Raw genomic sequence first — 27809 nt, forward strand, 5'->3', positions numbered from 1 at the left:
CGGGAGAACGTGTAATCGGTCGCCAGATTATGGTGCGACAGAGTGAGTGAGGTGGCAACTGACAAGAAGGGACTCCGGCGTGAGAAGTGGCTGTAGTCTGTAAACCGAGCACCATTTACACACTCCAAGTAAGTGCCACCTTCACTGATATGGCCATGTTTTGTGTCGCTCATGTTTTTTTTTTTTGTTTTTTTAAATTACTAGTTAGTCTTTCGGCTTCCCGGGTCAGGTCTCCTGTATCAGGCTACGGCACCAGCGGTTAGCTAGCCTATGCGTGTGAGATGCTGTCAAGTTCGCCTGCCAGAATTGCGGTCCATGTTCGCTTAAAATGTTATAGGGATTAAGTTACCTGCTCTACTTTGGCTATGCTTGGCTGAAGGTGACTGCAACTGAAATATGGGCCGTAATGCTTAAGTGATTTGACTTGGTTTCCCCTCACTAGTAGATGAGGACCTGGGCCAGGGAGCCAGAAGTCACACTAGTCAGGAAAACGTAAGCTAATTTAACGTTAAATTATCCCTCCAAGACAGTCTGTCTGCCACAGCGTTAAGACCAGTATTTCTCCCTTACGCCTTGGTCCATTGGCCTATCTGTTTACTGTTTTCTCTCCTCCAGGAAGCGGTTCCTTATTTACTCACCTGGAGGCAAGCTAAAGTTATGGAAGTTGTCCCGGCTAGCTAACTGGAGTTGAGGCTACAGGCTGTGTGTCGAGCTTGAAGTGGGTGTGGTGGCTTGCAGTGATACGGCTAGCTCTCAGTTTGCACCGGGGAAGCGATGTTAAGACAAGTTAATCAAGCCGCAGCTGTCTCTGAAGCAATGCCCCCCTCGCTGGCTAGCAGCTAATCCCCAGTCAGTGTGCTTCCCTACAAATGCTCTTTCCTTCCTCGCAGATGGCCCGTAGGAGCTTTTGGAGTGAGACACAAATTTCACGGTTAGATGAGTTCAAACAATGGTCAGGACCCCCTGGATTATGACAGTGACATCTGCCTCTGAGAGCAGGACAGCGTAGCCTGCTAAGCTAATTCATAGCCAAGTAGCTAGCCTTCACATGCGAGAGGTTAGTCATCCCGCAGGCTGCATTACTACACTGGTGTGTTCAAACTCACAAAAACAGCCAAGGAAGCTATTGCTTGTGCAGTAGCTGAGATACCAAACCCTCATAACATCTTATCAGTATGGAAGAGGAGATAATATGCATGTTATCATGGCTCAGTACTTATCACTGTTTGTTTAGTGGTGGTGGTAATTGCACCTCAAGGACCAGCTGACCAGCAGGCCCTGCATGGCCTCCAGCAAGATCAGGTTGCTGTTTCTCATTAAGACTGTAGGCATTGGGCCAAAACATGACCAATTAATGCTTCTCTCTCTCTCTCTCTCTCTCTCTCTCTCTCTCTCTGTGTGTGTGTGTGTGTGTGTGTGTGTGTGTTTGTGGAGAGAGGGGAGGCAGTGAGGAGCTGGTCTGATGACATGCTGTGATGTCTGAATGTAGAGTGTCAACACCGCCAATACAACTTGTCATCCAAGTGTAAATGATTCGCATCCTATTTCAGACACATCAGACGTAGTGAAATGCCAATTCATGATTATGGTGATACCATCCTGCCATCCTTGATAGGTCTTTAGCAAGACAATGTGCCAGATGAAAATAAACAGTTTCTCTTTTTTCCTGTAATTTATGCTGACTTTCACAAATTCCTGTTTGGCAAGTCCCCTGAAACACATCACGTGTTCTGAATTTAGACTTTGGAGGAACTCACCCAGTTGTCTTATTGGTTCTATGGTGCATCTAATTTTTCAGTGTCTGGGGGTCAGTATGCACATCATTACACATGTGGCACAAAGGCTGGTTTGTTGGTTGAATGAAGGAGACCACAGCCACTCGTACTCATTGTAAATGCCTGGTTTGTGTAGGAGCCTGAGGAGATTAGATGTGTAGAGTGTTTTTAAATGATTTCGCCCTCAATTTAAGCGTTCTTAAAGCCATAACAGTGGTTTTGTATGTTTGACCCATTTACCTTTTTTTTTTTTTTTTAATGCAACAAACCATTTTGCAAATCATGTTGGGGTAGTAAAGATTTGACATCATATATCAAAATCCCTTGATTTTTCAAATTTGAATTTTTGGTGAACCACCCACTTTATAGTGTTCTGTCTCTGAGGTTAATAAAGTCATCACCATTCATAAACCACAGAACTGATAACTGTCTGTGTAAAGCAAACGTTTCCTCAGGGACTATTTTCCTGACAGAGAAACCGTTTCGCTCTGCCCAATTTCAAATCATCAAAACACAACAGTGCCGCTGCTTTTAGGAAAACTAATGTGGGTGACTTCATTACGGTGATGGAAAGTTTAAGTCTAAGTTCATTTTAATATTGTAGTGGAATGAATGGAAACCAGTTGCTGCCTGCATACTAAAAGTTAGAAAAATGATATCAGAGTTATAAAATACAACCACTTGCTTTGGTAAAAGATGAGCAGAAACATTAAGTATATACGTTTTTGTAGATATTACATTAAACATGCAACATTACTGGTATGATTCATGACAGCCTATTTGAGTGTTGACTACTGTTTCCTGTATCCAAGCATGAGGTGGCAGTTTGTCATAAATCTTCAGCCTGATGTCACCACAATGCATTGCTCCATCATGACAGTGACAGCACACAGGATGCTTTGTTTAGTTTTCTGTAAGAGGAGATATTTTCATCAGACTGCAGGTTTCAAATACCGATCACATTGTCTCAGGTCAAGTTTGATATTCACATTTAATCATTACATTTGTCCTGTGCCCAGTTTGGTTAAACAGAGGTGTGATTTCTTTGAGTCAGATGCACACTAACAAATAAAACAGACTGACACTGTAAAGAGTCAGAATATTAATGTTTTGATCATGATCAAAGGGTACTTATTCATAATATTGTTGAGCTACATAGTTTCCAACAATTAAGAAGCTGTCATACCAGTTATTTCAATCATCCTGATATACTGGATATAATGTCCTCCACACTTATGATTGATGTTTTGTAGGCCTGTCAGAGCAGTGGCATTATCCAAAGGGCGGCATTATCCTAACGTAATAACAGAAGAATATCAGCACTGCCCTTACCAACACATTGTCTCTTTACTGAAATGGCATTCCTACATGTTATGGTATTCATGTCTCATTAGATATTGTCTTCCTGTCCATTTGAGCATGTTGTTTTAAACATCTGCACAGTCCATCTGATAGTTATCACTTACAGTTTATAGTTAATAGCAAAAGGATTTAACACGAGAGTTGGTGGCAAGGCAGCAAAATGCTCTAAGGCTGCTTAGCTTGAATTCAATAAAGCTATGCAATTTTCTTTTATCTTTGTATTCTGTATTACAGTTAGGGATGGCGAAGGGATGGTTATCCGAGAATATTATTTGACTGTCTGTAAAGTTTATTGTCTGTAAAGTTTGCAGACACGGATGCCCCATTTTTCAGGGCATTTTCAATGAAAAAAAATATCGTTTTACATTCGGATAAATACGGTAATAGAAAACTGCTTTGCAGCGCTTTTTTGGCGCTCGTGCCGCCCCCGACGTGACATGAAAAAATGGCCCCGGGCGGCTGCCCGCTTCGCCCATGCCTAAAACATACCTGTCAAGTATCCCGTTTTGGCCGGGATTTTCCCGTATTTTACCCTCCTTTCCCGGCCCCCTCCCGTATTAGTATTTTCCCGTAAATTTCCGTATTTAACCTGTATTTATTAAAGATAATAATAATACCCCGGGGCGAGCCGCCCATTCCCAGTCTGACCTCTGTCACCCGCTACAGTAACCTATTGCATGTACTGTAGGTGGCAGTTGTCGCGAGGTTAGTGTGACATTGTCGGAGAAGAGTGACAGTTGACCTCCGAAACTGTCAAGGTAAATAAACATCCCATGTCTGATTAAAAGGACCAAAAACGTTTTTTAGTGGAATGGAAGACATGATGAATGTATTTGAACTATTGATTTATAATGATGTCGGGCCACGCCTGTGTATTTCAACGTGATGACGTGCATACCGGGGGCAATCGTGCTTGGGCGCGTTTGGTGTGTGCAGGACGGGGGTTTTCGGCTTTTTTACGTTATGGGCCCAAACTTGACAATGATGGAGGAAAACGACAGAGGATAACGACCCCCCCCCCCCCCCCCCCGACAATGATGGAGGAAAACGACAGAGGATAACGACCCCCCCCCCCCCCCCCCCCCCGCCACAAGATGGCGGCGCCATCTTGTGGCGATGTCATAAAACTGTCATGCTATCAATAAAGACCGATATGCCAATAAATAATGACTGAGAGCATCATTGACAGCATGAATAAAGTCACCTGGTTTCACGATGTCAGACAGTGGCCTCCGGTTACTGATGAAGGTATCTTAAATTAATACCGATATTAATTTGGCAATTAATAAGATGAAAACTATGAAGTATTTCAGTGTGGAATACTGAAGTAGAGGGAAATGTGTGACTGTAAACACTGGCTAGGCTACGTTTATACTGATCTTCGCAAGCTAACAGGCATTTAATCATTGTGTACAAGCCTTCGTGATTAAAAAATAATGTAGGGATTAAATATTAGTTTCGTGGGCTAACAGTGTTATGCCGAGAAATGCATGCCTGCCAAGATCTACACACAATAACTGAGAACTGAATGGATGTAATATGAGCTCAACCAAGTCAAAGTTGATAGAATAAAATGTGCGGACGGCGCCGCTTGAACTAAGTTAAAACTTGCTCAAAGATATTTTTAGACTCACCAGCAAACGTCGGAGATGGATGCGATATACGGCACAGCTAAGATCTGCCAAGATTTATATCCCCTGCCTTTTCAGCCACACAGTTGCATGTGTGAAATTCACATTCATTTGCATAAACGGGTGGATCTCGGCGAGAAGCAATTTCTGTACATAACAGTGGTGTTTAATCAATATGGCCAGGCTATGACATGATTAAGAAAAAAAACACGTTTCTGTTCCATTTTTAGATATTCAGGAGTATTTTATTCATCGGCTGGCCAGCGATGACCAGCAAAACAAAAACTACAGGTCATTGATTGAGGGTCAGAATTACCTGAGCTCTGGATGGGTCGGCCAAATACTACACTGCTTTTTGGACGACCACAGAATAATACTGAAAGGACACACCGGACACCGCACACCGCAGTAATGGCGGCCGCTCTACTTCCGGTTATTTCGCCGAATCAGTGTATACTTATGGCTCGCTTCTCCGGTCTGTCTCTACCGAGCTGTGCTCTGAGCGTGATGACTTAATCCAAGCCCGGCAGAGCGTCCCGTCATGTTTACCGTATTAAACTGTATGTGGGTTCATGAGCAACTGCTTAGCTTTCAGGAACAGTTGGAATTTTTCCATAGAGCAAACTTTACGGAAGTTAAGGTATTGACAATGTGACGTGCGCATTTGTGTCGGCGACGGCCTTAAAATTAACCGACAAGATTATTTAAAGTTCGAACGGTCAACAACCGGTCAAACGGCCACCGGTTAGCATCCCTAATTACAGTCCACACATTGCAGCCTACATTGCTCTTGGCAGTAAGTAAAATAAACTATAGTTACCCTAGTGGTTAGAATTGGCAAATGTAACTTGTTATTGGCTGCCATTACTATTTGGGAGGGCCTTTTAAGCTCCACTGACCCCCTTTCTTTGACAGAGTATGAGTAACCGATTTCATCAGAATCACTTATGTCCCATATGGCATGTACAAATGTGATTGTGATTGATGTGATTGTATTTTTCAGATATTTGACATGAACGCAAATCCCATTAATCTTCTTTTAATTTTTCCTGTTTCCTATCACATCCCTGAATAATGATCTAGCACATCTCTTCACATTACACGGTTGTTTTTGTTAGACTCATCCATCAACATCACATCTAAGATGTCAGTGTTGTGTAAAATTGAATATTGGCCATCTCTCTCTGTCCCAAGGTCCTGTGCCACCCAGTGCTGCCATGTCAGCAAAAGCCATTTCAGAGCAGACAGGGAAAGAGTTCCTCTACAAGTTCATCTGCACTACAGCGGCTGTGCAGAATCGCTTTCGGTATGCCAGTGTCACCTCTGATACTGACTGGGACCGCCTCACACAGGAGCATCAATGGCTGCTTAGTGAGGTGAGGCTGCTGCAACAAGCAAAAACTTGGATTAAAAGGGTCACTTTGCTGTCTAGGTTACTTGTCTCACTTGTGGCAGACAAAAGCACAGCTAATGCAGGTTTGTGTTGGCATAAGCCTTCAGTTCACATTCTTTTATAATGTTTAATAGTGATTTTTACAGAATATACACAATTCTGAAACCAAGAGACAAAGTCAGTGCATCAAATCTCAGACAAGATGAAGGCTGTCATGTTGTTAGGAGTATTTGGCTAATACATGATTACTGAATGCAATAAAGATATGGAAGGTTTAAAAATACCAGTGATACCAGTGCAGACTTTTTGTGATAGTACACCACTCACTAATGCTTGATTTCTTTTCCTCTACCCAGTGAAATCAGAAACCTAAGGCCCTGTCTGCATTTCAGTCACTTGATATGTGAAAAGCAATGTTTTTGTTTTTGTTTTTTTAATTTTGTTTTGTTTTGTTTTGTTTTTTAAACTAAACCTAGGTGAATGAATGGGCAAGGGAATGCTCTTGCTGTTAACTTAACAACTCTAACAATTTTTTCTTTTACATTTGAGAAATTGTCACATATTTTCATACACGCATTTCACTGAGTGAGACAAGTTTCTCATTAGAATTACCAAAAATCTGTATCTGTGGAGGTCAACTTTGTTTTGTAAAAGGGGATTTCTGTGATACCAATACCCTTTTTTTTAGCCTGGTATCTGTTTGATCTGCTATTCTGGTGGCTTTTGTCTTGCTAATAACTGTCTTCTGTCTTCTTCCCCTTGTAGCGGCTGGTTGTGAAACCAGACCAGCTGATCAAGCGGCGCGGGAAGCTTGGGCTGGTGGGCATCAACTTGGACCTGCAGGGTGTCAGAGACTGGCTCAAACCCCGCTTCATGAAAGAGACCACTGTGAGTCCACTGTTCCTCTGTTTGATGTCTTTCGGGCCATTTAGCTGTCTAGTCAACCCAGACAGAAAATGTTGTGAATTAATCTTTTGCCATAGTCCTTGGAGTTCATTTATCATTTATTCTTCATCTCAAATGTGTTTCTGGAGAATATTCTTGATTTGGTTCTCAAACATGGATGTCTTTCTTACTCAGTTTGGTATTTTTTGCATTTTGTAAGCGAGAGCCATGATCTCAGTGTGGTTCTCTGGCTAAATCCATTCTGAATTAGTTTGAAAATGAAGACCTAGCAGTCCAACACATGTAATAATCACATGAGTATCATGTGCTATTATATGAAAAGCCAGTCAGCCAATCATACCTTGTCCATTAGTCCCAGCATATGGAGCCGCTATATGTGGTGTCAGTTGTGTACAGCACCACAAGACACATGTTTATGTTTAGATCTGCCAGGTCAGAGGTTACGCCAATGAGGGGGTTTAGTGGGTCAGGTGGGGAGCCTATTCTTGTCTGACATCCAAACAACCCTGCTCTGCTGCTCTTAGAACAAGCAGTCACCATACTTGCTGCCTTTAAGCAAACTGAGAGTGAATTTATGCACTAGCCAGCTTTTTCCACAACTTATTTTGTTACTCAGCTTTTTTATTTTTACCTCCATGTCCCCATACAGGGAATTTGTACAACACGTCATTTTTTTGTTAAGCCATTTCTTTTCCCGTTTAGCAGTAGTTTCTTCTCAAGTCCCTTACAGGGTTAACATGCATGTGTTTTATGAAATGAAACTGTCTATTTTGACAGGTGGGAAAAGCAAAGGGTGTCCTGAAGAACTTCCTTATTGAGCCATTTGTTCCACATGCACAGGTAATGTCCTCAGTCCACATGATGCCTAACTTGGTCAGAGTCACTTTGGTTAAATTGAGAAAATGGATGTTATTAAAAAAATATTTTCCACTGTCCTGTCCACCCAGGAGGAGGAGTTCTATGTTTGCATCTACGCCACGCGTGAGGGCGACCATGTGCTTTTCCATCATGAGGGAGGAGTGGATGTGGGTGATGTGGACGCCAAAGCCCATAGGCTGCTGGTCGCCGTGGGTGACAAGCTGAGCGAGGACCAAGTCACAGAGCAGCTCCTCACACATGTCCCTGATGATAAGAAAGAGTACGGATATTTCTTACCCCCCTCCTTTTTTTCTTTTTGAAAATGTTTTATAAATTTCTCTTTTGATGGCACAGTTCAGGACAGATGTGGTAACACTGATTCAAACTAGCATGCTGCTGTGGTTTCACACAAACTTTGTTGATTGAAACTACAGAACATGTTGGATATTGTGTTGACATTAAGGTGAAATGAAGAGGATTTCCTGAATGGTTAAATATCACACAAAAATTTGATTTCAATTCTGTTGTCTTTGTGTTGACTATTCCTCTTTGCAAGTGAGCTAGTGAGGCTGCGATTTGCTGTTTTGTGGAGTGCTAGGCTTTTTCTCATGAAACTGTGTCCTTGGTTGTACCAACAGAGTGACATTTAGCAGTTTGTTTTCGTCTGTTTGTTTTTTTTTTTCTTGTCTACATGCTGTTTCTATCTCTATTGCAGAAAACACACTGGCCTCTCTGGCCCTTTCTCTACCTCCTCCTTTGAGGCAGAATTGTTGTGCAACAAGAAACGTCTTAATTTATATTTACACAGATGGGTAGCACGGATGTATCTCTATTGTATGTTTTTTTTTTTGTATTTCATTGAGCAATGTTGTCATTGACCGCTCAGCACAATACAAAGTAAATGTGTGTTGTTTTTATGCTAATTTTAATCTAATGATCTTTTCCCCTTGAAGAGTCTTGGCCAGTTTTATAGTGGGTCTCTTCAACCTGTACGAGGACCTCTACTTCACCTACCTTGAGATCAATCCACTAGGTACGTTCTTCCTAATTTCATATTCCAATCACCTGCTAATATTACAGTGGTCTGCTAACTTTTGAATCTTCCAAAAGAAAGATTCAGGTTACTGTACATTTCTTCAACTAAGGAAAACGAGATTATTTTAACAAATATCAAATCTGTAATTAAGCAAATTGGTGTTCTTCAGCACCACAATACAAATTTGTCTTCCCAGAAAGAGTCTTACCACCACAAAGTAACTCAAACAACAAAAAGATAGTTATCTAGTTCAAGTTTCAGTTATTTGTTTCAATAACTGATTGGTTTTGGAGCAAGTGTCAAAATAAAAAGACTGAGAGATACATTCGTTTGTAGCACTCAAAATTGTTGGTGCAGTTTCAGGCAAGCAGCTCAAAACATATCATTGACATTATCATCTTTATCACTCTTGCTGCTACAACTGATAGTACTGACAGTTTGAGTGACAAACAATAAAGGTGTTTCTCCTCCTTCCACAAATGTTAGGAGGCCTAAAGCAGTAGGGATACCGGTCTTATACCGGTTTTTCTTGACTTAACATCTGCTAATACCTTTTGAAACAAAGTATGTAAAGGATGTATGTGTTAACAAATATCATTGCTGTGTTAACCATCTGTCTTCTGTCAAGTTGCTGAACTGTACTTCTGCTGTCTTTTAATAGTTTTTTGATAGAGCATTCCTCTCTCTGATACCACTATTAATATTCTGATCTGCAGCTGAAGAGAAATGTCTGGAGGAATGCTTGGAACTATTGAAAGTTGCAGCATTTTTAAAACCTCTCCGAATTGTTTCATTTTTTTAACTCATTATTTGATTGCCCAGGTATTTTGGCTAAATGAGATTTAGGCACTTTTATGTCATATAAAGATGCTTTGTTATTCCTCAGTGAATAAAATTACTTTTTTCCTTGTGCTAGTGGTCACCAGTGATGGAGTGTACATCCTTGACATGGCGGCCAAGATTGATGCCACAGCAGATTATATCTGCAAGGCCAAATGGGGTGATGTTGATTTCCCCCCACCCTTTGGTAGAGAAGCCTATCCTGAGGTGAGAGGAAAGCACAGTAGAACACATTTCTTGGCTCATTAGAGGCCATGGAGTTGTAATGGTTGTTGATATGAATGGCTTTTCTTGGTTTAACATTTTCAATCATGAAAGATGTATGAGTAGGATCATTCTGATGGAATATTTTTGTCTCTCTAGACGGTTTAACAGACTAATGTGTAATTTACACCCAAATGCATTTATACCTTGTAATCTTTAAGGCTGCTTTGTTGTAAACCACAGCATATCAGTGGAATGGAGTGCAGAACAGACATTATTTCATTTCAGTTTCACCAAAGAGTGCATTTTATGAGTTTGATCCACTTCTTCTAGCCCCCCACTCTACCCAGAATGCTAAGCATCTCATTTCCACATATAATTTACTGCATGCTAATTATGCAATGGATCACAGATAAGTAGCCAACTGATAAAGTCAACATGAAATCTGCAAAATACACCAGTATATCAAACTGTTTGTGTAATAGCACAGTAAAGGTAAAAAGAGATGACTGTGGTGAACAGCTCCTCCTTAGTAATTGTTGTCTATTCTTTGTTTGTTTCTCTGCAGTCACGAGTGTGCAGTTTGCTCAGTTTAGGTTGGCCCTGCAATGGGCTGTGTTTATTTTTGCTGAGTCAGTGAAAAGAAACTGTCATGCCTCACTGTGCTCTCTGCAATCAGGGTCAGTGTTTCATCCTTACAAGTTCTTGTGCACTGGGGCAAGAAAGGCTTTGAACTGAAACCACCATGTAATGTTTATAGCCCATAAGTCACTTATTAAATACGTTTGCATAATAATAATAAAAATACATTATTTGATAGAAACCATTTTTGTCAAACACATTTAACCCAGGTTGGAACAGCCTGTGGCCTGGAGCCTGGGCCAGTTGAGTATAGCACATGTGCATAATCAACATATGTGAGTTTCAGATCCATTCTGCTCCCACTCTGTTTGGAACTGGAAGAACTGCCACATCAAGATATTTAGAACTGTCAAAAGTTAAGTTGACTGCCTCAGGGTACAAATGCACTTTGAGATTCATTGCCAGTCATGTTTTTCTTCACACTTTAATGAAGGACAGTGGAATGAAGCTCATTTCTGCCAGTAGCTTTCAACCAGCAACCCATGCTTAATGAGTTCTGCTGCAGTGAGCAGCTTCGGTGCACAAGGAGCTTCAGAGGCCACTCACACTGGCAAGTTTGATCCGCGCCCAAGCACGATTGCCCTTAAAATCCGGATTCTTTGACCAGTGTGATCGCTCCGTATCGTGCTTGAATACAGTACACTTCCCCCGCTCTGGCACGGTTGGAGGAGGTGTGCTTCAGCGCGGTACGGGCGCGTACACGAGCACATGCACGGTCACGCACGCAGTGCGCGGACGTAAATCATGCAACTTTCCTCCTGCCTCTGCAAAATTGTTTAATGTGCGCAGCGCGATTACCGGCGAATGGCCGCGTTGCGCAATCAATAATCAACCATGTTGTCTGTGTCGCTGTCCGTTGTGCTGCTGCAACCGCGTATAAACAAAAGTCGGTTTATAATGAAAGTACAGCAGTCTGTGTGCGGAGATCCGGCAGACCTGGTGCTGGCCGGCACCGGTCGGTGTGCGGCCACCCAGTCACCCGGTCTGCCGGATCTGCCAGGTGCCGCTCCGGCTGTCAGTTGGATGCTTTCTGAAGGAGGAAGTTTCCTCCAAAACTGTCAAGGTAAATAAACATCCCATGTCTGATTAAAAGGACCAAAAACGTTTTTTAATTAAAAGGAAGACATGATGAATGTATTTGAACTATACTGATTTATAATGACGTCGGGCCATGCCTGTTGTCGTATTTCAACGTGATGACGTGCACAGCGGGGGCAATCGTGCTTGGGCGCGTTTGGGAAAAAGGTAATGAGTGCAGGCCAGCCGGGGACTGGGGAGGGGGGGATTTTGGCTTTAGCACGATACGGACTCAAACTTGCCAATGTGAGTGGGCCCTCAGTCTTGGGCTCTACTTCCATGCAGTGACCACAGTATATAACCAGTCCTGTGGCGTGTCAATTGCAGGAGGCCTACATCGCAGACTTGGATGCCAAGAGTGGTGCCAGTCTAAAGCTGACCCTGCTGAACCCTCGTGGCAGGATCTGGACCATGGTGGCCGGAGGGGGGGCCTCGGTAGTGTACAGGTATGCATCACAGGCCTTTTATTGATGAAGGGTGGAGTTTCTACAGAGCCTTGTCAGCTAGCGTGAGCTGTTCAGAGTGCATTGCCTAATGAGGATTCCTTGATCTAAACATATTTTCCAGTGATCAAATCTGATTACATATCCTTTGATGTATTCTAGCAGAAACTGATGAGTTAAGATATGACATCTTTCATATAAGAAGATGAATAGGACAGTTAATAACAATTTGTGGTGCAGATTTGCCTAATCTTTTGTTTGATCTTTGCAAGCCCCAGTTTGTACTTTGCAGTGTTAGTCTTAGAGTGACCACAAAAAGTTTCAGCTTTTTAAATTGTTTCCATTTTTATGTATAAACTAAGTCACCACAGTTAATTAAAAGTGACAGGCAGAAAAACTGGTGGTTCAAGTAGCTCAACGATGGGTTGTAATCTTGAACACTAAATGTATTGTATAATAGGAGAGCCATAGCTGCATTTGAGAGTATCTTGGACAATACAGATCACCCATGTCACAATATACTGCTGCAACACATTACTGTTTTAGTAATAGGTGTATTCTTCCTGAAATATGTATAGCTATCTAACCAGCCACGTGGAGTGACCATAATGGCATATTGCCTAATTTGTCTGCTTAGCATCGACTTTGATTGTTGTGCATTTGTCTGTGCTGTCTTCATTTGTATAGGCCATAAGTATACGTATTTAAAAGACATGTGACACAGTATTTGACTGCTCATCTTCCCTCTGCTGCAGTGACACCATCTGCGACCTGGGTGGAGTGGATGAGCTGGCCAACTACGGCGAGTACTCTGGAGCACCCAGTGAACAACAGACGTATGATTACGCAAAAACCATCCTCTCCCTCATGACCCGCGAGAAGCATCCACAAGGTGGGTGTGGCCACAATGAACACCAGGGGCAGTCTGGTTTCCCCAAGGTGGGGCTAAAGATGTATTGGGGAATGAAGGAAGGTAGTAGGTTGATAGGTTGCCTGCAGACATGCGTGTGCTATTTTGATTATACCAGTTGAATTATTAAAATGTGAATTATTTAATCCTATAAACTTAGAGTATTGGAGTGTTTGTTCAGATCACATCTCTGCAGTGTAGCCTTCAGTCCTTGAATTGTTTGTTCTCCTTTAGTCACAAGGCCACTGTTCACTATTTGTATGTTGCCGTCAATACACTCCAAGGCTGTCAGCAAACTATGTAACTGAGGTGTCAAATTACAGCCATGGACTTTCTGTCAACATGCTAACTTCTCTCTCTGCACCCTGCAGGGAAAGTGCTGATCATTGGAGGAAGTATTGCCAACTTCACCAATGTAGCTGCAACATTCAAGGTGAAACATTTCAACACTTACTTTATCTGAGACATTGTTTGTAAAGTAAAATGTGATTACTTATTACTTTAATTCTAGCAACAGCTATTATAAATGTTTTCACATGGTTCCAGTGTAAGAGTCTGTGACTTGTGTTTTCATTTCTTGTGGACGCACACACTCTATATGTGATTCAGAGCTGCTGTCTCACTGGACTGAGTGTACTGTTTATTGAAACACATTAGTCTCCTGCAGCATTCACAGTAGTGAGTAGAAAATAATGATTTGAATTAAATGTGCTTCACAGTACAGATTGAATGATAGTTAAATGTAGTCAATGCAAAGTAGAAAATTGTCACACAATATAAAAGATCGATAAGCTTGGAAAACTGTTTGAAAAATGTCAGAATTTGCTAGATGTGAAGGGGACATCAGGCTTTTAAATGTGAACAAACATTACTTGAAACAAAATTGGACGGCTATATCCATGTCTAATAGTGGGTTGCTGTATTTTTCATTCAAATACTTCTGACATTTATTAAGTAATGCACAAAATATTAAATTTGCTTTGCAATATTCAGTAAGCTGCTCGCTATTTCAGAAGATGTTGTTATCAGTTACAGTGAGTTATGCTCTGCTCTGAGGATCAGGAGTCTATCTGAATAAACTTTCTAATTTAAATAAGACAGTTACTCAAATTTACATTTGATCCATTGTCCATTTTGCTTCCATAATAATCACATCACTGCACTGATGTGGCCTGCTCAGTGTAATTTAGTTTTTCATATTATAGTCCATCCATCTATACTTATGCAGTTAAAACAGCACAATGACAACACTTGAGGTAAATGAGTAATTTCAGCAGGTAACATTTTTACAAAAGAGTATATATATCTGTGTGAGGCAGTGTCCACACCAAAATATTCCCTGGGTCTCTGAGCCACAATCATACGATATACAACTGCACACGTTTTCAAAGGATTGCTTCTTGTCTGTCTGCTCAGGGCATTGTTAGGGCCATCAAAGACTACCAGGGTCCACTGAAGGAGCATGAGGTCACCATCTTTGTTCGGCGTGGTGGCCCAAACTACCAGGAGGGCCTGAGGGTGATGGGGGAAGTAGGTGAGTAACGCAAGGTTCAGGGTCAAAGGGCAAGGGCCAGTCACAGCTTGGGAATGAGATGATTTTCATTAGTGTGTAACATGTCATTTTGAAGATATGAACATGCTGGTTGATGAAAACATTCCTCAACATAATGGCAAACAACAGTCTTGTTGACAGGGAAGCTCTCATTTTAACAAACTCTGGTTGTTGGAGCAGGTGCACTGATTTACAGAAGTATTTTGTACAGTTACATGTTTTCTTTTCTATACTGTACATAAAAGACACATTGGCAGATAATTATACTGCAGACTGCATACACAAGTGTCTGGAGTGTTTGAAAGCCAGTAATATGATACTGCCTTCACTCTCAGGACATTGAGCCAGTTATTTTAACTCTTTGTTGTTTCTTTCTGCAGGGAAGACTACAGGCATCCCCATCCATGTGTTTGGTACAGAGACCCACATGACAGCCATTGTGGGCATGGCTCTGGGACACCGACCAATCCCCAACCAGCCTCCCATGGATGCACACACGGCCAACTTCCTCCTCAACGCCAGCAACAATGCTATGGTATTATGCCACGATACAACACTGGGGATGCCACAAATGTCTCTAATTTCTGTTTAGATCTTGCAAAGCGTTACATTTTTAAGTGTTTTACCTGTCTTTTTATGATACTATTCAGTTACGTGCACTGTATTCAAAGTGACAGTCAGGAAGGCATCGACTTTGCATGTAGTCTGGCTAGTTTATTATGTAATTATCCAATCAGGACTTAAAGTCCTCAAGCACCATGCATATGCTCAGACATAGAACATTAAATGTACTTCACATAGTATAGTTTAAACTATAGTTAAATGTAGTAAATACAAAGTAGGAGACGGCCACATAAAATAATCTACATCATCTTAGAAAATTATTTGAAAAATGCCATAAATTGTTTTAGGTGAAGGGGCTAGTATGCAATAAGATCACAAAATATTTGAAGTTTTTTCCTGGTGGAAAAATGTGTCAACTATATTCATTCAGACTCATTCAGAAAATCTTTGTAAGCCCTGTCCATTTTTTTCTTCTTGTTTATATTGTCAATGTCAGGACTTTTGCCGATCTCTTTTATAAACCATGGTCCTCTATTTTAACTAGATTCACACAGTAGCAGGTATGTTTCCTCTTGACCTGAATCAAGGCCATATTCATTAAGTCCCAAAGACTGTAAACTTAAATTTGTGCTTTCCAATGGCATTGAGGCTTTTTCCCTTCAGTTATCACTGATTGCAAACAAAATTACTACCGAAAAAGACATAGAACACAATTACCATTGCATTACATCTATATACATGCAAAGCGATTATGATGATTTTAATGTTTTCTCTACAAATGCGCAAATTGGCAAGGTATCACTATTTGAGGCAAACTTACGTCAGTACAGCTATCAGATTCCTCCCTGACAGCTTTAATGGACATAAATGTATAACCACTCAAAGCATAGTATAATCCTTTGCTTTAAACAAGAGCCCTTGTTCCCTTTCTCTCACTGTCACTCCCAGGGCAGCATTCTTGTGTCTGGCTCTTTTGTTGATGACATGATTTCAGTGTGTTATTAAATGCCTCCAGTAGTACCGGCTGTTCAGGGCTTCCAAACCTGTTTGGCTGTCTTAGTTTCCCCTGTGCTACCACATGTTGGAGCTATGAAACCCTTTCTATTTTTTTGCAGCAGTAAAACGTAATACTCTGTTTGACTCCCAACGGTGTTGACACAAATTTTAAAATTCAACACCGAACATTGTCAAGAGCCCCTAAATGGAGTTGAGTTTTTCACAAAGCTGCACAAATTTGTGAAAACTCCTTTCTCCACTTCCTCTCACCACATTTCTCAACTCCACTCAATCCTCTTCTTCTGCTGGGCTGTGAATAATGCAAAGCTTGTGTCTCTCTCCTCTCTGTGCCAGACTCCAGCTGCCACAAGGACAGCCTCGTTCTCTGAACACAGAGCAGCTAATGATGCCACTCCGGCCAAAAAGTCTAAAGCAGGTCTCCCAGCAGGTAACAAACACCAACAGGGCTCACCTTTCTCTGCTGCTTCTCATCAGCCAGACTCCATATGTTTACTCAGTCATACACTCATCCTTTGCTGTTTGCTTCTTTATCTCTCTCATTGTTGCTTTCTATATCTGCTCACCTCACCCCATCTCCCACTGTCGCCACTATTCTGCATTTTAATTCTTTCTGTTTCTCCTTCCTCCACTTGTTTTTCCTCCATGCACTCGGTTCCCTCACCCTCATCTTTTTTCATGATTGTTTCTCTAAGACTCTCTTCACCCTGTCCTGTGGCCCCTGAAGAATGTGGTCACAGGGGATTGGAAAGGTAAGTGGTGGGTGTGCCATGCCCACACCTGTCTCTGCCATCCATGCTCGACATTTGGTTTGTCCCCTTTCTCTTTGACCCTCACCCTTCCTCCTCAGTCCAGGTATAAAGGAGTGTGTCTGTGTGTGGCTTTGACACCTGCATATTCTGCATCACCTCTGTGCTGCCACCTGGTTGCAAATTCCAATCGGTACATCTCGTTCTGTACAATAAAAAAAATATCTCCAATCTCTACCTCACATTATCGGTCACAGGCCTAAATAAAGACTGCTAGATAATTCTTAAATTAAGCACATCAATTTTCTAACATTGAGACTCAAATTGGTGAGAAATTACTTTTAATCAAACTGGGGATTTTGAGAGCAAATGTTTTTTAGACTCAGTTTGGTGTAAGTGTGTAGGGTTTGGCTGTAGAATTAAAAGGCAATAGTTCATATGTTTGCTACATGGCAATGACATTTTTATTGTGGGTTCAGGGCCGTCCGAGTTTGCCTTTTTACAGCAGCAGCACTGTACAGTTGACACAGCTGAGGCATGCCCTGTAGCGGCTAAGCTTTGCATGCTCTTTCCTCTGCTGTGATTCATGTATTTCTTGGAGACTGTTTTTTTTCCCTAAAAAATAAGAAATACATAACATGCAGTTGACAGAATGCATTGAAACCTGTCAGTTGAATAAGATCGTTTTGCACTCATTGTTTTGTTCTCTTTTTTTGTGCTCATTATATCATATTTGTGTTTCCATCCTGTGGGGTCACAGAAGCACAAGCCTCTTCAGGTTGCAGTGGAGGTAGGGAAGGTTGTGAAAAACCTGTCCTCCAGCCTTCTCCCCCCTCTCTCTTCCCTCTGCCGTCCCCTCTCTGTCTGTGCTCAGATGTTCCTCCTCAGTCTCTCCTTCCTTTGGGCTTTCCTATGGTGACTGGCTCATTGTAAGGGCTGTGTTCCACCACTGAACTTTAATTGATTGAAAATAGCAGTCATTCATTAATTTTCCAAGCCGCTTATCCCGATAAGGTTCATGGAGCCTGCAGCCTATCCCAGTGCTCATTGGGCAAAAGGTGCAGACACGCCCTGGACAGATCTTCAGTCCATTTTTAAATGCTCAACACTAACAGGATGGTATTACTTTTGCAGTCCTTGAACTAAAGTGATTATTTGATTTAATTTTGATTGTTAAGTCGGACTTATTGTTTTATTTAACTTCTGTTTCAGTTTTAATTGTTTAATTGTTCAATTGTTGGCACTGTTACTATGCATACTTATGTAACAGTTGAACAGAAGCACAGAGTAACAGTAATTTTGATTAGCCTATGTATACAATAATTTTGATTAATGTTTGTAATCAATGGATGTTGGAGAACCATGATACTGTAATGTTTTATATAGCAATATTTCAACTGGACGGTATTGTCATATTTTGGATATTGCCCAAAGCCTAGTGGTATTTCCTTAATTGCATTATCTGGGTTTTAAGAGTAACCTCGCGAAAGAATTGACAATGACCTACTACTATTGAAGCGGACTTTTCAGTTCAAATTTTGTGGTTACATTTAAAGACCAGTTTTATACCAGAGCAGTCCTGCTCAATGTCGGTCCACGAGCTCTGTGCATCAGAAGGGAGGGAGTGTGCCAGGGCTTTGGGAAGGGGAGACCTGGAGGAATTGAGCAAATGTGTGACTAGTTGCTGTGTCATTATGATACACATAACCTCAAACAACATTACCCGTTAACTTGGCATAGTTTAAAAGACCCATCAAAACTCATCACTGATTACAGTTTAATTTCTCAACTCTGTTACAGAATAATTTGCTGTTACCATGCTCTAGTCTGCCTGTAGTCTTTTTACGTGATCGCCATAGTTTTAGCTCAATAATGTATGTGCAGTGGTCAGTAGCACAACCTACTGATGCAGCCTTTTGTCTTGAATGCAGCTCATTTCTGCTGGTGTGTTTTTGATGCGTTGTGTTAGCTGGCTTTAACAGTATTGCTGTGCTCTGGGTTGCTGTGGTGTCTGGAACTTGTTTCTTTGAATATTTTCATTAAAGAGGGGCATTTGGTTGGCTTTTAAACATTTCTTTGTGGCATTTCCCTGTCCTTCAAGCTAAGGTGCCAATTCTTTGTTGCCATAGAGTGAAGGGAGGCATAAATTGTACAATTACTTATTTAGATTATAAAACATGGTTTTTAGTATAAATTTACCACTTCATCAAAATATCCTTCTTTTTATCTGTTTCATTGTGACTGAATACAAACACTATAGATGACTCGCTCATCCAAATTTAATTATATGACCATCTCAAGACATGAGTGATTGCTGGCAGTTGTCTGTCAAACGGAGGGAATTCAGTTGATCAACTACACAGGATTAGTGTAGGACTAAGCAGAGTTGTAGTTAACTTGCCAAAATGTGCAGGATTATTTTTCACCATAACAATGTGGCTCAAAGTGTCACCCATTACAATTCTCTCATCATTCTACCATCACCACAATTGCAAATTAAAACTGTAACATTGTGAGACCTCCTAATCACCCTGTTGAATTAACACTGTGTCCTGTATCCTCCCTGGGAGTTCTGTGTGTATTCTGCTTGCTACAGCTCTCGTTCCTGCTCTGTCCCCAAAAATGACTCCCCCGTCTTATCATTGATTTCTCTTTCTCCAAACCCCAACCCCACATGCCCCCTCTTTTCTCTGTCTGTCATCTCTTCTCCACAGCCAAAGCCACGACCCTGTTCAGCAGACACACCAAGGCCATCGTCTGGGGCATGCAGACACGTGCTGTGCAAGGCATGCTGGACTTCGACTACGTGTGCTCACGGGACGAGCCTTCGGTGGCAGCCATGGTCTACCCCTTTACGTAAGTTGCCAATGATCTCAGTACAAAACTGCAGGGTTATGGGGATGTAAACTATTTACTGTATGTGTTTTATTATTTTTTCTCCAAACAAGGTGAGATGAGGTAATATACACATTGGCATTGTGTGAGTACTAGCTACGCATGAAGCTTTTCATCCTCAGCTTCTGCTGTGTATCAAACATTAGTCACGCTTCAGCTTGCTGGAACATCTTTTACTTCACATAATCTTTACAAGAGTTTTTCAAGGGTCAGTCACCAAAATTTTGCTTTAGGGACTCAGAATCACCACCACTTTCTTACTTAGTATAAAAACCTGTCACTGCAGCTGCTGATATTAAACACTGGAGAAGGGGGAAAAACTCTGGTAGGGAATTTTCACTGCAAAAGTTAAAGCTCCACAGAATATCAGAGTAAAATATGACTTGATGCAAATTTTCATTGCTCCATTCTGCTTGTGAGGCCAGTTTCTTTAGTGTAACTGTCTGTCTGTGTTGTACAGTGGGGATCATAAGCAGAAGTTCTACTGGGGTCACAAGGAGATCCTGTTGCCAGTCTACAAGAACATGGCCGACGCCATGAAGAAGCACACAGAGGTGGACGTTCTGATTAGCTTTGCCTCACTGCGCTCAGCCTTTGACAGCACCATGGAGACCATGCAGTACCCACAGGTAGACAACACATAACATTTATTATAATCAGTGATCTCTCTCTTCAGTGCAAGACCATCTGAGACTCAGACAAGTGAGTATCAACTGGAATTCTTTCTTTGTCTTATCTAATTGTATCCCTAGATCCACACCATTGCCATCATAGCTGAGGGTATCCCTGAAGCCCAGACCAGGAAGATGATTAAAATGGCAGATGAGAAAGGCGTCACTATCATTGGCCCTGCTACGGTATGTTGTTATACCACACACGCCTACCCATCTACTGAAAAAAGACTAATTGGAACAAAATGCTGCTAATGTAGCGGCCATTGTGTTTATCTGTGGGTGTATGGGTGTCTTTTCTAAGCAATGCATCCAAAAAGGAAATAAAATAATTTAAAAATGGAGACACAAAAGACATAGAACACAGAAGTTTTATATTTCTAAAATTCTTGGGCACAGGTTGGTGGCATCAAGCCAGGATGTTTCAAGATCGGCAATACAGGTGGCATGCTGGACAACATCCTGGCATCCAAGCTGTACCGGCCCGGTAGCGTGGCATATGTGTCACGCTCTGGGGGTATGTCCAATGAACTCAACAATATCATCTCCCGCACCACTGATGGTGTTTATGAGGGCGTCGCCATTGGAGGAGACAGGTAATGTGTGCCTGAAAAACTGGGAAACTTGGGGCTTAAAAGGCTGAGGCATAATCCCTTTTCAGGTATATGTTTTAGATTTGTTAAATGCCTCACTGAAGACAATCTACACATTTCCCCAGGAAAGCTTTTAAGGCTTAGAAATCTTTCTTCCTTTATACCCTTTTTGTCATTATTTATTCCCACTCTCTTTCTTCTGCCTAAAACCCATATTACAACCTCCCTAAACTGGCCCAAAGTCATAAATTATATTTCAATATCTTGGGCATATCACTCTAGCTTTGCTTTTCCCTAAAATCATGCATTAACTTGCAAGACCGCTGTCATTATGATCTTTTGAGCATATTCTTGCAAAATGTGTCAGATAAGACCCCAAAATTGTTTTGCATAAGAATAGAGCAACCAGGGTTCTGTGGATTTAGTGAAGCTGGAGAATGAAGATTTTTAGGTATTTCCCTTTTTCACAGAAGCATGCTTCTCTGAGGTAGCCTTTTCCCCAAAGTAAACTATTAAAAGGCATGCTGTCCTCTCTAAGTATTGCTGTTGTGGTTTTCTCTGCCCAGGTATCCAGGCTCCACATTTATGGACCATGTGCTTCGTTACCAGGACACTCCAGGGGTTAAGATGATGGTGGTGCTGGGAGAGGTGGGACTAACCCCGCGTTTATTTATATTTTCAGAATGGCATTAACAGCTTTTACTTTGTGGAACAGATGAGCTTATATCCTGTATAACTTGTGCCATGTCATAATTTTTATCCTAAGAGTGGAAGATAGATCTCGTGGGCTGTAAACTTACTGTATATAAACTACTATATATACCCCACTATCTATCTGTCATACTGCTACTACTGTCATACCTCAAATGTAGAGTATAATGTACATTTGTGTGTTTGCACGCTATTCTCTTCTAAAGATACACTCGTAGCCCAGCACTGGGATACAGACGGTCTTCTCTCACTTGCATACCTCTGATGTGTGCACTACCTTTTGTTGAATCAAACGTGCAATATACAGTAAACACATATACACTACTCACAAAAAGTTAGGGATATTTGGATTTTGGGTGAAATTTATGGAAAATATAAAAAGTTCACGCTACAGTGATATTATATCATGAAAGTAGGGCATTTAAGTAGAAGCATACACTGGTGATTTCCTCATCTCAAACAATTTCTTGAAACAAAAGCCAACAACAGTGGTGGATATACCACAACAAAAAATGTCAGTGTCAATAACTTGTCATGTGCCCTTGAGCATCAATTACAGCTTGACAACGACATCTCATACTGTTCACAAGTCGAGTTATTGTCTGCTGACGCATGGCATCCCACTCTTCTTGAAGGGCGGCCCTCAGGACATTGAGGTTCTGGGGTACAGAGCTCCGAGCCTCTACACGGCGACTCAGCTGATCCCATAGGTTTTCTATGGGATTCAGGTCTGAGAAAGTGCAGGCCACTCCATTTGAGATACCCCAGTCTCCAGCAGCCATTCCCTAATGATACGACCTCGATGAGCTGGAGCATCAAACACCTGATGTGAATTTTGCCGTTAAACTCCTTGTTAGAGAACAGCAACTTGTGCAAAAAGTACTGAAACATTGAACAGTTGGACATGTGCATTCAAAAGTTTACAGACGGTCACATTAAGTTCACCTGTAAAGGTTATAATGCATTTTAGGTTCATCCTGAAATTTCACCCGAAAGCCGAATATCCCTAACTTTTTGTGAGTAGTGTAGATCTGCTGTGTACTGGTTGTTAATTATTCAGCCATAACAAAACTGTGACATACCTTATTGTGTGTACACACTTAGCTCCAGTATTCTTTTTATTATTCCTGTTAATTTCTTTTTGTTGCCTTTCTCTTTTGTTTTCGAGTGATATTATATAAGCACTAAAAGCCACTGTAAACTGGAGTCAAATTCCTTGTATGCATAAGCACACAAGGAAATTGATTCTGTTTTTGAATATTTCCTTAATTCTGATTCTCCAGATTGGCGGCACAGATGAATACAAGATATGCCAGGGCATCAGCGAGGGCAGGATAACCAAACCTGTGGTGGGCTGGTGTATAGGAACGTGTGCCACCATGTTCTCCTCTGAGGTCTGTTGACTGTACTGATGACTGGGTTTGATCTTTGTGAAAAAAGATTATAGCAACCTTAGAATTTGATCTTAACAATACTGTACATGATGCTGCTATCTTTAGGTTCAGTTTGGCCATGCTGGGGCTTGTGCCAACCAGACATCAGAGACAGCAGTGGCTAAGAACCAGGCCCTGAGGGACGCTGGAGCCTATGTACCCAAGAGCTTTGATGAGCTTGGCAGTGTCATCAGGTGAGACATTCAGTATATGGTCATCTAACAGGTTTTTTTTTTTTTTTTCATGAGTGAATAATCTGGAAGGTGTCTCGCTGACATTGTGCATTTGTGGTGAAACAGCACAGTGTATGATGAACTGGTGGCCAATGGTACCATCGTTCCTGCTCAGGAGGTCCCACCCCCAACAGTGCCAATGGATTACTCTTGGGCCAGGGTAAGGCATTTGCTCAACACCTTGAGAACCCCAGAAAGGTTCTTTTTTTGTTTTGGTATTTTTCATATGTACAGAGCCAGTGCAGAAAAAATTAACCATTGAATTTAGTATACATTCTTAAAATTTCCATTAACAGATCTAGCTGAATGTTCAAAGCAGGTGGGATGTACATTTTCACACTGCAGTGATTAATTGTGTTACAGAATCCTGCTAATATTTGCTTTACTGCGCCTCTTTTCCCCAGGAGTTGGGTCTGATCCGTAAGCCAGCATCATTCATGACGAGCATCTGTGACGAGCGAGGCCAGGAGCTAATCTACGCCGGCATGCCTATTACTGAGGTCTTTAAGGAGGAGATGGGTCTAGGAGGGGTGCTGGGTCTGCTCTGGTTCCAACGCAGGTGTGTTGGTGCTATGGGACAAACATATTGGGAACTGGGAAAAGAAAAACTGGCTATTCATCTTTTTTGCATGATGGTTATTAAGCCTGAAGACCAAATTAGTGAAAAGAGCCCAGCTGAGTCAGGGCACTACTGTTGTCACTATTTTAGTCTTATCTAAGCAAAGGATCCCACAGAAAACCTTCTAGAGACAGTTACTTTGTCAGTGTTTTTGGCTGACAATGGTGTTGACTCATCAGCCATCAAATTAGGTGCTTATTCCAAACGTTTTTGTGAGGTGAATCTTAACAGTCATCACTTCATTGTCCCTTTGCAATTTTATGTAGTGTAATGTTAAGTCTTTTTTACCCCCTAAACTATTTGATAACATGTCGATTGATTTTGTAGTTTCCCAATGGAGAAAAGGTGAAGCAGAATGAATAGTCATGGTCAAGGGATACTACTTAAGCTTTGGTATGCTCCTGTCTAGGTTGCCACGCTATGCCTGCCAGTTTATTGAAATGTGCCTGATGGTGACTGCTGACCATGGACCGGCAGTTTCTGGTGCCCACAACACGATTGTCTGCGCCCGCGCTGGCAAGGACCTCATCTCAAGCCTCACCTCTGGCCTGCTGACTATTGTTAGTACCACTCACAGACACAAACAAACACTTCACATACACTATCATTTTGGCATCATTGTCAACCAGCCAACGGATTACATAATGAGTAATGATGATAATTCAGGCTATCATAGTGGGTTAATTGGCTAAGATCCATACCATGTCCTGGGTTTAAATCTGGCTTGAGATGTTTGTTCCATGTATTCCCCTCTTTCCCTTTAATTTCCAGTTGAGGGCACATATGGTTTCTGCTCTGAAACATGCTGAAGCTTCTCTCTCTTGTGTTCCAGGGGGATCGTTTTGGAGGAGCTCTAGATGCAGCGGCCAAGCAGTTCAGCAAGGCATTTGACAGCGGCATGCTGCCCATGGAGTTTGTCAACAAGATGAAGAAGGATGGCAAGCTGATCATGGGCATCGGACACAGGGTCAAATCAGTGAGTAGTGCTTAGCCTTTCATACACCTGCAGTTACACCATCATTATCTTTATTTTTTAAGAATAGAAGAGTCAGTCTAAAATGTTTGCCTTGGGTTCAGTCCAAATAATTGTCTGACACCAATATTGGAGGATCTTTTTCTAAATGTATTAATGAGTTGATTAAAACAAGACACAGAGCTGCCAGTTTTGTTGCTCAGCTGTATTGAATGGATTTATATGTTGTGCTTGTGTTTTCAGATCAACAACCCAGACATGCGAGTGCAGATCCTAAAGGACTTTGTGAAGCAACATTTCCCCGCCACTCAGCTGCTGGACTATGCCCTTGATGTAGAGAAGATCACCACCTCCAAGGTATTTGCCAGCTCCTTGGGACCTGCCACTTCAGCACTTTTTTTGTTCACAATATGTGCATTTTTTTATCCAACCATATCAAATGGGTCACTGTGTACCTATAAATAACTAGTAAAAGTGGAGCAAAGCATGTTAAAAGAAGACTTTGTCCCTGAGGCTTCTCATGCCAATGAAAAAAAGCTTCCTTTAATAAAAAAAAAGTCAAATCATCAATATAATTTTTGAATGTAACTAAATAATCCCTTTATCTTTGTTGTATGAGAATGGACACGTGGTTTAAAATGTCTCCTTTTTCCTACATGAATTCAATTACAGTAAAAAAAAAAAAAAAACATTTAGGGGTTTTGGCTGATTTTCTTGTGTGATTATATTCCTCGAGTGCAAACCAAATGATTTCTCTGTTATTTTCAGAAACCCAATCTGATCCTCAACGTCGACGGCTTTATTGGCGTTGCCTTTGTGGACCTGCTCAGAACGTGTGGTGGCTTCACACGGTAAGCACATGACACGCAGTTAGGCAGAGCCTGCAGAGGCATAAGGGGCCAGTTCAATAACAGGATTTTGTACCAGCAGCTGTTATTAATGGGATGCAATAATAACACCATTTCTCATCAGTGCAAATACATGATGCTTACATTTATCAGCCATAGTATGTAATCTTGCTTCTCACATGGATTTGGTTGAATGTTAATTTTTTTTTTTTTTTTAGAGATGAAGCAGATGAGTTTGTGGAGATTGGTGCGCTGAATGGGATCTTTGTCCTTGGCCGGAGTATGGGCTTCATTGGTGAGTCCCATCAGGATGGAGTATTAATGAGTATTTGCCAGAGGAATAATTAACAAAGACATAACTTTTTTTCCATCCTATTTCAGGCCATTACCTGGACCAGAAGAGGCTGAAACAGGGTTTGTACCGCCACCCTTGGGATGACATCTCCTATGTGCTTCCCGAGCACATGTCCATGTAATCATAACATCACGCAGCAGAATGCACTCCAGATGGAACTGCCCGAAGCCGGCGGGCAGCGTCTCACCACCTCACTTTATCCTTACTCATGACAACAGCTGCCTTGAGAAAACTAGGCAGTACGATTCTGGAAAGAGGAAATATTGGACGGTTGTGGTATCTGGGTGGCAGGGGAGCACTAGTTTTATGGAAAAAAGGGTAACCGTGTTTTTAGATTTAGATTTTTGACAAACTATTTAAATGGGTTGTAACTTATTGTTTTGAACAAAGAGCCAAACCAATGCAAAATACAGCAACTGTAGCTGCACAAACTAGATTGGTACTCAGAAAAATGCACGCACATCTGTTTCGCACAGTTGGTACGAGGGCAGGCTTGACAGCTTATTTTTTTATTACCCTTGTGTTACGGAGTCTGATTGGGTAATCTGCAGTAATAGCTGCTGATGGCAATGTTTGTAGCTCATGTTCAAGCTCGGCAATACTGTAACTTGTCTCTCTCCCTCTCTCCTTTTATAACTGTATTAACCAGTGGTCTAATATTTTATCAGCTTTGAATTGTTTGGCCCTGAGATTGTGCTCCAGTGCTCACTTTTGGGCAACTGTCTATTGCACCTTAGCATACACACTAGCAATCTATAGCTCATTTTACTCTCTGGGCTTACTTCTCCAAATAAATTCCACTCCCACTGAGAGAACTGTGATCAGCACAAGATAAACCAAAGTAAATTTTAGGAATTAGTTATTGTTGTTAAACTGAGTCCGGTGGTAGGCGGCACAGGGCTTATCTGAATCCCGTGTGTTTTTAAGAGGCATTGGAGCTGAAAGGGAGAGATGAAGCAAACACACGAGATAACACATACATGATATGACTTTTAAAGTGTCACTTACCCACCACCTTTCCCTATACAACCCTGAGTTCAAAACAGTGGTTGGAGTTCATCAGTTCAAGTAGATGCCAGATTGAGGCATTTATGTTAACGTCTTTCACATTCAAAGTTCTGGACTTAAAGTGTTTCCGTTCTATGTTCGGTTTTTTTGATTTATCCAAAAAAAAGAGGAAAATGAAGCATCAAACTGGGGTGAATGAAACGCTACATGAATGTGCCCTGTGAGTCTTAAATTCAGCTTTTGGTGAGGGACCATGAAGGCAGTCGACTTTATTTGGGGGGAAAAAATGAAGTATTGCTCGTACTATAGATGTCTGGCTCTGTAAAAGAATTGTCTGACTCTCTGTGAAGACTTGACATGACCTCAAGATGCTTTGTAACTGCCCGCTGTATGGCCTGCTATCTTTGTTTGCTGTTATTTAACTGTGAAATAAATGCTTTTTTAATATATGCTGTTATATAGTAGTATAATAAAGAACCTGTTTTACTTTTCATTTTGGATGTAGTGGTCTTGT

General features: G+C 41.4%; 1 protein-coding gene across 4 annotated transcripts; it reads left to right on the forward strand.

Moving 5' to 3' along the window:
• On the forward strand, nucleotides 1-27795 carry aclyb (ATP citrate lyase b). Of its 4 annotated transcripts, XM_030077622.1 has the most exons (30): nucleotides 1-128; nucleotides 5963-6144; nucleotides 6927-7049; nucleotides 7845-7907; nucleotides 8015-8205; nucleotides 8879-8958; nucleotides 9878-10008; nucleotides 12052-12170; nucleotides 12923-13059; nucleotides 13449-13510; nucleotides 14494-14611; nucleotides 15010-15164; nucleotides 16544-16637; nucleotides 16903-16959; nucleotides 17717-17746; nucleotides 19671-19812; nucleotides 20312-20480; nucleotides 20604-20708; nucleotides 20922-21118; nucleotides 21682-21763; nucleotides 23110-23220; nucleotides 23326-23453; nucleotides 23559-23652; nucleotides 23897-24051; nucleotides 24521-24671; nucleotides 24944-25087; nucleotides 25328-25441; nucleotides 25853-25935; nucleotides 26151-26227; nucleotides 26314-26408. In XM_030077622.1, the coding sequence occupies exons 2-30, from the start codon at nucleotides 5986-5988 to the stop codon at nucleotides 26406-26408; spliced, it is 3366 nt and encodes a 1121-aa protein (XP_029933482.1). In that variant the 5' UTR covers nucleotides 1-128; nucleotides 5963-5985. The 4 variants fall into 4 exon arrangements, with proteins under 4 accessions (XP_029933482.1, XP_029933483.1, XP_029933484.1 ...); XM_030077623.1 differs by lacking the exon at nucleotides 16903-16959; XM_030077620.1 differs by lacking the exon at nucleotides 1-128 and having other exon boundaries at nucleotides 5986-6144; nucleotides 26314-27795.
• The last annotated feature ends 14 nt before the right edge of the window (nucleotides 27796-27809 follow it).

The sequence above is a fragment of the Myripristis murdjan genome, chromosome 19 (genome assembly GCF_902150065.1).
Source record: "Myripristis murdjan chromosome 19, fMyrMur1.1, whole genome shotgun sequence".
Lineage (NCBI taxonomy): Eukaryota > Metazoa > Chordata > Actinopteri > Holocentriformes > Holocentridae > Myripristis > Myripristis murdjan.

Coding starts and splice junctions, on each gene's coding strand:
- aclyb (XM_030077622.1), top strand. CDS start 5,986: ATGTCAGCAAAAGCCATTTCAGAGCAGACAGGGAAAGAGTTCCTCTAC. Junction 20,481..20,603: donor AGACCATGCAGTACCCACAG/GTAGACAACACA, acceptor TTGTATCCCTAG/ATCCACACCATTGCCATCAT. Junction 25,936..26,150: donor ACGTGTGGTGGCTTCACACG/GTAAGCACATGA, acceptor TTTTTTTTTTAG/AGATGAAGCAGATGAGTTTG.